Source organism: Teleopsis dalmanni, chromosome 2 (genome assembly GCF_002237135.1).
Source record: "Teleopsis dalmanni isolate 2A chromosome 2, ASM223713v2, whole genome shotgun sequence".
Lineage (NCBI taxonomy): Eukaryota > Metazoa > Arthropoda > Insecta > Diptera > Diopsidae > Teleopsis > Teleopsis dalmanni.
In genome coordinates this window covers 712,715-725,636 of record NC_051847.1, presented here as the reverse complement: position 1 = coordinate 725,636, position 12,922 = coordinate 712,715, and the positions used below count along the sequence as shown (strand labels likewise).

At 28.1% G+C, this 12,922-nt stretch overlaps 1 protein-coding gene across 5 annotated transcripts in view; it reads right to left on the bottom strand.

Moving 5' to 3' along the window:
• The window catches only part of LOC119684818 (RNA-binding protein fusilli), a 52,793-nt gene that overhangs the window by 33,593 nt on the left and 6,278 nt on the right, over window positions 1-12,922 (bottom strand). For all 5 annotated transcript variants that reach the window (XM_038098948.1, XM_038098949.1, XM_038098946.1 and 2 more), the window contains one exon: window positions 1,543-1,868. In XM_038098948.1, coding sequence (XP_037954876.1) covers window positions 1,543-1,671 — 129 coding nt within the window. In that variant the 5' untranslated portion in view covers window positions 1,672-1,868. The remainder of the gene's footprint in view (window positions 1-1,542; window positions 1,869-12,922) is intronic.

Here is a 12,922-nt window from a genome sequence, read left to right as displayed (position 1 = left end):
TATCTGAAGCCAAATTGACTCATTGTTCAATTACAAACATAAGCAGTTATTTTTGCAAATTTAACTGATTTTCACTTTTTGCAATGTTTTGTCTGGTGGAAGTTTATGCAAATCTGTTAACATAAATTGGTCAGCAAACGGGTTGACAATTATATAGAATTTATCATTCATAAATGGTTTTTTTTTAAATTAAATCAAATTTTGCAAAAAATTAAAGACTAAAATGAAGACTCTGTTCAAAATTTGCATAATTAAAATGTATCTAATTTCAGTTCATACAAAACTATTCAAAAAAAACTCCAAATTGAATTCGAAGTATATACAAAATACTTTGTTTCAGCTTGTGTTTGTGGATAGAAAAGAAAAAGACGACTAGAGTTACCAAGTTTCATTTATTTCATTTATTTATTTCATTTAAAATTTTTACTCAAACTGAAAACTAATTGCTTGGGAGTGAACGTTCTGGAATCAAAATTTTTTTTCTTATATAAAAAGAGAATAGCATTTAAAAAAAGATAATTGATCAGTAATGTTATAGCTAACTTTAGTTTTCCAAATAAATTTAGTTACAATTCTGAAAAGTATAATATTCAATAAAGCTTTCAGTTTAATACAGAGTACATATATGTGTATATAAGCTATATATAATATCAAAAGCTCTCACATAACAGTTCTATGAGAACCTGTTATTTGCGTTATTTTGATTTCTTACATTTTGAGCATTTCATTTATTAATATAAATCTATAGAAATTGTATAAATTCATAACAAAATATAAAGTGATTTTTATACATGTGACATATATTCTTTAATAATAAAATTCTATCGAAATAAGTATTAATAATTGGAATTATTTCTACGAAAATATTAAATTTTTAAATGCTCTTGGCAACACTCAAATGAATGCAAGTCATTAAGCTTAAAATGCTAATGGGATGATATATAATACATACGTATACATACGCAAGAAATTTGGACAGCGAATTGGAATCGTTTTTAAATACATGTAACCTAATCATATTGAAATGCAGGAAATTTACGACTTAGATATCTCTTTTACCACTATTTTTAATTAAGCGTTTAATTTGTTAACGAACTAGCAAAGCGCAGAAAGAAATGGCGTATGAAGTAGGCGGGACTTCAAGGTATGAACATAAACTAGCAGGAAAAAAACATCAATGCTCCAACTACCATAACTAACAGCAGCTTGACAGCAAGTTTCCATGCTTTCTCCACGGTCTGAGAAGAAAAGGTTTGACACAGCAAATTAATTAATTTTAATTATGAACCTGCGGAATAACAAGTGTTTGATAATAAAACCCAAAATTACTTATTTTATTAACTAGCAATGGTTAAGTGGGTCAAATATACCCAAGAAGTCGCATCATACATCGTCAAAGCTACTTATTTCAAGTGATTTTCAAGTGAATAATATTACTGCAAACACCAATCGACGAACTGCTTAATTGACCAAAAAGCTCAAAATAGTAAAATTTTTCCTTTTTAACATACACATTTCAAATAAAAAATAATTGTAACTCACCTGTGAAGTTGCTGCGTCCAAAATAACATAAACTAGCAATATGATTTCCTTCTCATCAGAACCTAGGCCAGGTCCATTTTGTCCGCATGTCGCCACATAAAGCGATACAATATGCTCCGGTACTTGCATTTTGTGAAATATTATGTCTTGCAGTCTTTTTACTTCGCCTAACTTGTCTCTTGTCTCTTGTCGAACTAAAAGCACAATGTACTTCTTGTACTCATGTACGTACAATGTTTATTTGTTTTCTTATATTTTTATTTTAATTTTTGGTAAGGTAATTGCGATTTTGTCATTTGCCGTGCTACTTTGCGTTGAAAGTAAATCTAAAATTAAAAAATTGAAGATTTAAAACAATGATTAAGTAATATAATTAATAAGGTAATAAGGTAAACAATAAAATTATTTCATAATTTCCCATAAAATTATTACGAGTTTCAGTCGTGGTATCAAGAGACCACAGCAAATATTGCAATAATCTTAGATAAACAAATAGGTGGAATTTTTTTAGTTAATCTGAAACTGAATTCTGATAAGATTCTTTTAATGTTAGTTAATACATGAAGCAAAAAAGTTATTTTAAAAATTTTCTAGTCACGTTTGACCATTGAACATACTGAAAATCATTATATATTTAACTTAATTGCACGAGATTTACATGAACTTTGAAGTATTCAACTTAAAACGTATGAATAGGAACAAAAATATTTAAAATAAATTTATTTCAGTATACTCATATCAGTATGCAGTTAGATTGATATAAGAGCCCGTACTGGGAGTCACATATTTTTAACAAATAACAAACAAATAGGTTAGGTTAGGTTGTACCGGCAATCCCTAGTGGATCCCCTTAGACCTATTAGCCCATTTTGTTACCATATATATATATGGTTTAAAACCACCTAGAACCTTTGGTGAAGCTTAAAATGCTACTTAGTGCCAGGTCCAGTAATTGGTCAAGATCCTCAAGAAAGGGGACTCCTAAAGTACTGAGTCGCCGCCGTGCATGAGCTTGGCAAAAACATAGTAATTGAGAGGCACTGTCATCGTTTTCCCCACAGCTACGAGAGATTAAAGACTGTTATCTCTACGGCATATCTCAACGAGAATTTTGGATTTCCTAATAAACAAATAATATATAAGAAAATTCGACTCCTAATACTTTTTGCATTGACCGCACTGAAGTACTATAAGTAATGCTAAACATCGAATCTGTTCATAACTATTATTGACTGAAATTGTAACCAATAAGACATTTTAATTCGTGTTGTTAAAAAAATAAGTAAAATCTACGCTATATTTACTTTGGAACTTTGAAATTAAATATCTTTCTGAGTTTATATTGAAGATTTCATATATAATCGGACTCTCTATAACGAACTTTGTAACAATATAGCAAAGACTCTATAGAGAAGATTTTTCAGACGTTTTCATATTAAATAACTTCTATACACTGCATTTATTCAAAAGCAAATTAATAAAATATAACCACTTTTGATTATTATATAGATAAAGACAATGGCACCTATTTTTAGTCCTGTTTTTGGATCATATGCATTAGGTTATAAAAATTTTGCAACAAGTAACAAATAGTTGAACAATCTGAGATTCCTCTAAAACAGAAACTTTTGCCAATTCCGACAACTTTTTTATAGAGAAATCTGACTAAATGTAAAATCAATACAGGGATACAAAATGTTAACCACTACTTTTTTTTACTAAATCGTACATAATGTATTTTATCAGCTTATCGACTTTTTAAGTTGGATTTCCTCCTAAATTATATTGCCAATTTTATGACAAAAACAGAATTTCTATATCATGAAGATTCATTAACACTGGGTAGCTATTAATACTTATGCATAATAATTCTCTTTATAAATATTTAGAAGACATTTTGCATACTTAAGCAGTATTTTTACAAGAGAACTGCTTCGCATAATATGAACATATTATTATTGATGAATTTAATTTGACTGTACTATTAGTTATGATAGATTGAATTCATATTCTAGTTATGCAAACTCTTAAAATCTACTTTTGTAATTTCTTCCCCTTTCGGAAAAGATATGTTATTATTTGATCAATGTCACGAAACTCGTAATCATATGAGTTTTCCCTTTACTTATATATATACAATGGCAGCCAAATGCATATGACAGATACCGTTTACAGCGATTATTATACATTTGTATCACTATTGGAATTATGACTCCTTAAGTGTGACTTGAGCCTTTATCATATAGTTTTGTTAATATAAATAAAAATCTGATACTTGAATTCGATATTGAATTTATGTAATAAAAACCCTGACAAAAATATTATTTTAATTCTTCTTTGTCATATTTACAAAAATATTATTGTAGTAATAATATTATTATTTACCTCCGAAGAGTTTTAAAAAAACCTAAAGTTCATGACTTTGTTTATGATGAATTATACTATGGAATTATTTTAAATTGTCAATTAAATTAAGAATTGAAGGAACTGTTTAAAATTCAGACAAAATTTCTACCACCAACCAATAATGCTGAAACGCCCAGTTGATGGTGGAAGAGCAAACGTTAACTACCAAAGCATTAAAGTCTAGTTTTAAAATTTTTAGATGCTTTTCAGTAAAAGAAATAAAAAGAATGTTATGTAATACTTCAGTACTCTTACTTTTTTAGATATACCTATATCCATCCAAATGCTTTTAACTCAATTGTATTATTTTTAAATAAAGAAAGGAAATCACTTTGTAATTTTAACCTTTCGCACAAAAAACATTGAAAATACAAAAAGTACAACTGAAAAACCAAATTTTTAATAAATACTTTTATGATGTTTTGTCAAAATTCATAGATGTTTCTGAAATATTAAAACTATATTAAAATTCAAAAAATTTAATGGGGAAGGGTAATTAAAAGAGTAAATATAAGGCTAAGTACTAACTGACTACGTAAATACATTAAGACCGAAAAGTTTTCGGAAATTCTCATTTAAAATTCGCGCGCTGTATATTTTTCGATATTTTAAGTTTATGTAGTTTGGCAGCAATTAAGGACAATTACTATGCCAAAAATGAGCGCGATCTGTCAGACAGTTCGTTTACGGCAGCTGTTGAAACCAGTTCACCTCAGTAGTGCGTTGCGAAAAAAACAATGGAAAAAAATATTGAACAAAGAGTTTGCATCAAATTTTGTGTTTCGAACGAAATTTCGTGTGCAGAATCGTTGCGAATGCTACAAAAGGCTTATGGGGAATCAGTTTTATCGAAAACTCAAGTTTATGAGTGGTACAAAGCCTTTCAGGACGGTCGTACGACCGTCGAAGACATTTCGCAACGCACTACTGAGGTGAACTGGTTTCAACAGCTGCCGTAAACGAACTGTCTGACAGATCGAGCTCATTTTTGGCATAGTAATTAAGGACAGTGCTGCCAAACTACATAAACTTAAAATATCGAAAAATATACAGCGCGCGAATTTTAAATGAGAATTTCCGAAAACTTTTCAGTCTTAATGTATGTGTGTGAACTGTAATAACTTTTTCAAGAAAATGTAATGATAAAAGCTATGAAAGGCTAATCAAATAATTACTGGTTTTAAAAAACCACGTCGCATGCCCTCCTCTTCCGGTCCTCGCAACGTATATAATATTTAGTCGACTAGACGTTCAACCAACCATCCAATCAACTCTTCTCAACAGATTTATATTACGCGAACTAAATATAATATAAATTTTTGACGTTTGTGCGATGTCTAAAGGTCAGCAGGTGCGCATGGGTTAATCGAGCACTCACAAGCAACAAATATTTACAACTACAGATATAACATCAAGACGCATACAGATACAAATGCAAGCAGCCATTAAGCAATTAAAAATAAGAACAGCTTAAACGATAATTTAGACACATTAAAACTGACAATTCAAGTTAACTGAAATACATTTTGAGTTCAATTTTGGCACACACTTTTATTCTTAGTAACTTCTATTTAGAAATTTTAGTATACATACATTTAAAAATTCCACTATAAAATAAACCGATCATCTACTTCAATATCAATATTAATATTATCAATATTATTAATATGTGAGCTAGAAACAATCGCAGATGTATGGCTGAACACACCGTATAAAATATTCACCAATATTTCACATTAAAGAGAAAAGATCCTTGCAGAAAAATGTACGAAATGTACGTGTTTAGATGCGAGAACTCGACATATTATGAAAATGCATAATTCCTAAAATTTCTGAAAAATACTATGAATGCGGGGTGTGTCTACATATATTTTTTAAAAGCATCCAGAAAATTTTTTACAATATTCATAGAAATAAATTGAATATTATTCTGGAATGCATACCACAAAAACACACACCACCTGTAAATCTAAAATTACGGAAGCATATTTGAAAGTATTCATATAAAAAAAAAATCAAAATTCACGAAGACGTAAAATAAAAAGTGTTAAATAAACTGAAGTTGGACTTCTTTATATATATAATTTATTACTGACAGTTAAAGGTTGGACAAAATTATTGTTACTGAACGCAATTAAACATTATTATAAAATATTTTTTATTCACTTCAAGACAAATTTGCTACAAAAGTGCAATTAAAACGGTCATTGGTCAAGGAGTACGGCATATAGAACTTTAGATAGATTTTTACAGAAATTCTTTCAATACATGTTTATATGTATTTATAGGTGATAAATGGATTTTGTTTATTTTTGCAACACAATTGCTTGAATATTTCAACTGAAGGGTATTTTATTTATTTTGATTTTATTAAAATTAATTACAAAATATAAAATCTATAGGAATCTATAGGATAGGAAAAACAAGCGCTAGCTGCCAGGGCCTGCGGCTCTGATGTTATAAATTAAATTTTATTGACTAGATTATAGGCTTAAATATATAAGTATTTTTTTAACCGTAATTGTATTTAATAGGCTGGTAGATAGAATGTTTGGAAAGATATTACTACGAATAGAATTAAACGAAAGGCAATCGGTAAGTATATGATCTATGGTTGGTATGCTATAACAAAATAAACAATTGGACAACTGATCACCACTAAAAAGCTGTTCATAAAAAGCCTTTGAATGTCCCATACGCAATCGGATAAACTGGAAGGTAATAGACAATATTTAATAAAAATAAAATAACAATGTAAAATCTGTAATTTGAATTTTGTTTTAAATAAGATTTAATTAACAAAAAATGAAATATTACCCAAAAATTAAATATCTAAAAATTTAAGTAATTAAAAATCACTTAAATTATTTCAAATTGTAAATAATACTAACAAGCAAAGAAAACTTTAAGCTAAAGTTGAAGGTTAGGGGACAAATGCTCATCGTTACTTAACCTGAACCCAATACTCATAAAAACACGGTTTGAGCATATATTTGCATTAAGATCATTTAAATTAAATTTACTACAATTTTAGAGTTCAGTTTTTTAATTCATAGTTCAAAACTTTTTTGTTGAATTCAATCTAAGCGTCACTCAGCCCAAAGAAAGTGTGTGTGATTATGAAAACAGAAGACACTGGAACCGGAAATGCACATTTGAACTAATGAAACCTTTTTGGGCCGTATCTTCTTACCTTTTTTTTAAATTTTTCCAAGACTTTAAGCTGTTTCCACTTTAAATTAGTTTTAATTAACTGAGAATATAGCAATATTTACCGAAACTTATAATAAAACAATAAGCTCGATTTTTGATTTAAACAGGATTGTTAACTTTTAGTAGTTAACGCATATAAAAATGAATACACTATTGGATTTCCCAAATTACATATTTTAATAGTAATCATATACTTGCGATTGAAGAAAAAGAATCCAGTTTTTTTTCGAAAATTCTAAAATATCTATAGTTTATGTTAATATAAAAGACAAAGTGTCCAATATTAGATTTCGTGTTTTTTTATAAATAAAGTGAAATACATTAAGATAATAGAATCTATTTAATAACAAAAAACCCATTCGATTAAATAATTTGGGTATCTCAAACAGCATTTAGTTGAATTATTATGATATATCTAAAAACATATATATATTATATTATTATTATTAATATATATTATAATATATATTATATTATATACTATGGGTCACAACTTATTTCGTGCAAGCAATATTTTTGTAGATTTAGTCGTTTTATTTTATTTTATTATTTTATTTTATTCAAAACAAAAAATTTCAAATATGCAACTTAGAAGAATGTTTAGCTTTTATTAAATTAAAAAAAAAATTAACAAAAATATCAATATTCAAGAACTTAAGTGATTTCGTGTATAATTTATATAATTTAATATAATTTAAAAAAATAATCATTTTTGATACAAAACACTGAATTTTAATACTTAGTAGGATAGCGCTTTTATTAAATTACTGCTTCCAACCTTAAATGCATCGAAATAACTAATTTTTGGGTATATTCTACTGATATTTTTTGCCATTCCAATTTTAAAGCTTTCATACTTTCCTGCTAGAAATTTTATGTGTTTTTATGTAAATTTCTAAAATATGCCATAAATTTTTTATGACATTTATGTCAGATGATTGAGGAGGTGTTTAGAGGTCTTGCAAACAAGCGAAGACTCCATGACCCTACTCGTGCTTCAGGTCGAAAATTGTCAATTATGCCTAAATCTTGGCTACTTTTATGCAAATATTTCTTTAACATATTAGAATACAGTTCTTTATCTATTGTTGATTCTATAAATTTACCAACTCCCGCCGCTGAAATACACCCCCATACCATAACACGTCTGCCGCCGTTTTTAACAGTGCCACGTAAATTTTCTTTTTGAAGCTCAGTATGTGGTTTATGCCACACGTATGGTTTGCCATGTGACGCATAGAGAGATTTACTCCCATCTGCAAAAAGTACTGAGTTCCAGAAAGCACTATTCTTGTACAGAAGGTGTTTGGCGAACTGCAGCGGATTTTACGATTTTTTGTCAGGTAGTTCGTCCATTATAATTAATATTTCTTAAAACTCTTCGGAGACTTTCTGGTTGACATTGCTTTCTAATAAATATTTCAACATCATTGGCAATAAACGGAGCTGAAAACATAATGTATGATTTGTTCTGAATTATTCTTATCATCCACTTTTTATCTCGTTTAATCAGAATTTTATTTAAGGCTTCTCTGCCTTTTCCATCGATTTTCATGGACATAATGCTGAATTATGTATTCCAATTCAGATGAATTCAAATTTTCAATTTCAGCAATTATTCTTTGTGTTTTTCTAGACTAATAATATTTAATAAATAATTGTCAATTAATTGTCAATATTCCCTGTAAAATAATAGGTGGTGCATTTGTGAAGTACCATTAATTTCTAAGCCCCGACTGTGAGAAGAAACACAATACACGAAATAAGCTAAATGATGTATTACATTTAGAATACAAATAGTTCAAAACATTAATTAAGAAATTTATAATTCAAATTCATTCATCATTTAAATATTATGAGTAAAACTGCAGAAAGTCTATCACATATAAATTTTAAATATCTTTAGATATTTAGACGTCTAAACACTGATTTTGATGGCAAATTCTCAGTTATTACAACAACAACACTGAAAAATTAATTATTAATCCAACAAAACTTATAGCTAAATTGGAAATCTATGAGAATAATACTCATTTTTCTCAAAACCAAAGTACAAACATTTTAACAAGAAAGAACTCTAATGTTTACTTAACTTATGTGGCATTACCATTATTCAAAAAGAACATATTTAATCAAATGCAATACAATGCTATATGATATTCATCTCAAAACCGATAATAAACCAATAAAATTACAAAGGAATTTGATACATATCATCTATCATCTGTATATGTACAAGACAGTAATAATACAAATTTATATATTTCGTAAATATATTTTAGGAAGTCAGATTTTAAAAATGATCTGTTCTTAAATTTTAATATTTGTAAATTAAATTACATATACTGCTTTTAAAATAGATTATCAAGACGCTAGAATGTTTCTTATTGCTTCTTCTTACATAGATAATAAACATTATAAAAGTAACGAATCAATAAAAAAAAATATACATTGTATTAATCTTAAGATGAGACAAGTTTTTTAAATTCAATAATTAACCGTCTTAATAATATCTTAAAGTTTTTTTCATAACTTACAATTTAAATTCACGAAATTTTATAAAGTTTTTAGTCTCTTTCAGATCGTCTACTGTTATTATAGGTAAAACTAATATATGTATAGGCTTGTATATAGTTATAAAAATAAACTAAATTTAAAAATATATAAATACACATATGTATGAATGATTTTAATGCGCAACCTTAGGTTTAGAAACATTAAACTTTAGGCTTATTCCAGGAACTCCAAATACAACTTAACACAAATGGAATGTTAACGAAAACTTACAGCAAATTTTTTTTTTTTGTAACATTTTAGCAAGCTACTTTCTTTTCTCATGCCAATAAAATAAAAAATTCATCTTTTCGTAAAGTTTTGAAAATTTTATTATCGCGATGAATTTAATGACCACTAGGTATTTTTATTATTTTCAAACTAAAATATTAAAAAATATTAAAAGCTTTTATATTTTATCTATCTAAATATATTACAGCATATATTGTATCTTTAAACCGTGAATGAGTGTTTTCCCTCGTTCTGGTTCAGTGGATATTTCACAATGCGCGTAAGTTTTTCTCAATTTTCTTCGACGTAAATACCACGGCTAAACCAACTTAGTTTCGTGAATTTATTTCTTAATTTTCAATCAAACAGTACGCAGTCGCGTTAGGCACATTCATGTATATATTTATATATTTTTAAATATATGTGGTTTATTTTCACAACTATATAGGTTTATTGTTTAAATTGCTACTTGATAAGACGCGATAAGTTTTTGAGGTGTTAAAAAATAACAGATTTTTAAGCACCCCATGAGTAGCAGTTTTACAAGATTTTAAACTAAAAAAAATTCATTCCAAAGATAACACTTTGTTCGGATTGCATTTATATTATTCCATATACATATGTTAATAAATAAACGATTGTACTTATAAATCAGATATAAATATATATATGAATATATATATATATATATATATATATATATATATATATATATATATATGTATATGAATAAATTAAACGCTACACTGACAAAGCAAAACTCAAATTGTCAAGATAACAGATATGAATGTTCTATATCAGAAATAATCATGACTATAAATATTGACAGTAATGTTAGGTAAAGGTAAATGATAAAAATGCGTACGCTAATGTTAATATCTTTCACGGTAAATTGTGTGTTGCTGTTTGAGATAGTTACTTATTTTATTTCATTTTGGTGCTCTTCTGGTAATCAAGTCTTTCAGTTAAACAGGTGTATAGCTACTACTGCCAGTGATGAAACCTGAGAGACAGCATACATACATATCTACTTTTATGTGCAGTTTCATGAAAATGAATTGATTAATGCTCAAAAACAAAGCTTATTACAGCGGATGTTAAGACGAAATTCCAATTTTTAACAGTTCTTTGTGATTAGCAAATCAAATAGATATAATGCAGACGCAAGAAAAGGCAACTAATGGCGTACTAATAAATATAGTACTAATAAATGAATATAGCAATAATATATGTATATACAATAATATATTTTTGTTGTCTATTGTGCATTGCTAGAAAAATCATTCTAAAGATAAAGTAGCCTAGTTAAAGTCTAGTGTGGGGTAGTGTGGGCCCACCAGCCATTATAGAGTAAAAGCGCGTAATAGCACTAACTCAAGAAGAAGAATCAAGAAGAATTATTTAAAACATATGTCAAAAAAATTTTTTCATATACAAATTTTATTCTATTCAGTTGTTATAAAAATTTTTTTCCTTGATGATGATTTTAAACAACCAAAATGTCAGAAATATTATTAAATAAATAAAACAATAAAAAAAATTTTATTAAAAAACCAAATCAAAAAATCTGACTAATAGCCCAGCACTCAACTATAATAAAGCTTATAAAAAAAGTCAGCATATATAAAATGGAAATATAGTAATATAGAATAATCAAAGTGCAAGGCATAGAAATCGACTCCACATGAAAAATGTGTTTTACGAAACTATCAACTAATAGTTGCAATGTCCCTAAATTTTGACACGACTCGTGATGTCTTTGTAAAGGCACGTGGTTTTTTTTTTAACATATTAAGTTGCTTTTTTATCTTTTGTATATATTTTTCTCTTTAAATTAAGGTTTTGATAAATAGAGAAGTTTGTAATATACTATTCAGCTTTAGCAATACTTTAAAGTGAAGAATATACATACATACATATTTCTAAAGAAGCCTGTTCAACATTGTTAAAAAGAAGTGGTTCCATAACAGTCAATATAATCGAAAGAGATTTTATATTTCACAAAAGTTTGTTTACAAATTAAATAATTCCAATAGTATGTTGACCCTTTTTTCGAGTCAGTGCAACTGGGTACTTTTACTCTTTGATAGCTGAAGATACTACAGGGTCTCACCCATCTCATTGACTAATTTATGTATTGCCTATAAGCTTCATGATTATTCAGTGATTGATCTAAGATCTGCGTACCTCCTCTAAGATTAGATAGTGGTAAGTATGATAGCCTGTCAATTTTCGCTCTGTCCCTTATGTATTTTTGGATCGGGTCTATTCGAAGGTCTCTTAGCATGTCGTTTGTGCGGATGTACCAAGGCACTTTGAAGAGCCTTCGGAGAGCCTGACTTTGAGGAACTTGTAGCTTTTGTATAGTAGAGTCGGCAGCTTTGCTATACACGACACACCCATAAAGTAATGCTGGTCTAATTATTTGGCTATAGCTCAGTTTTCTGTTTTTCACGCTAAGGTTATTGTGTTTTAAAAGAGTTTGTAAGCATTGCAGTGTTTTAGCGCAACTGCTTCTTTTGACTTGTATATGCTTATGCCAAGTGAATCGCTTATCAAACGTGATACCTAAGTATTTAATGCTATCCCAATTAATCACGATGTCACCAACTCTTACTCTCGGTGGATGTTGCATGTGTTTACGTGTAATATGAATGAAATTATTTTCTTTCTATTTAAATATTGTCGACCAGAAACGTAAAAAGAAGTAATTACTAAAAGCGGCAGCAAAATAAAAATATTTTTATGGCATATTACAAAATTTTGAGGAAATTCACAATTGCGCTTATGTTTTGTGATTGCAACTGCGCACACAAGTCCAAAACCTGATTTCATTCCAGGAGCGAACTTTTGTAAGAAATACAAAATTGTATCAGTCAGAACTCCAGATATTGGATAATTACATAGTAATATCTCAATATAAAATCTAATGAAATATTGATATATACAATCTTCAAAAAATGTTCTTTATCTACAA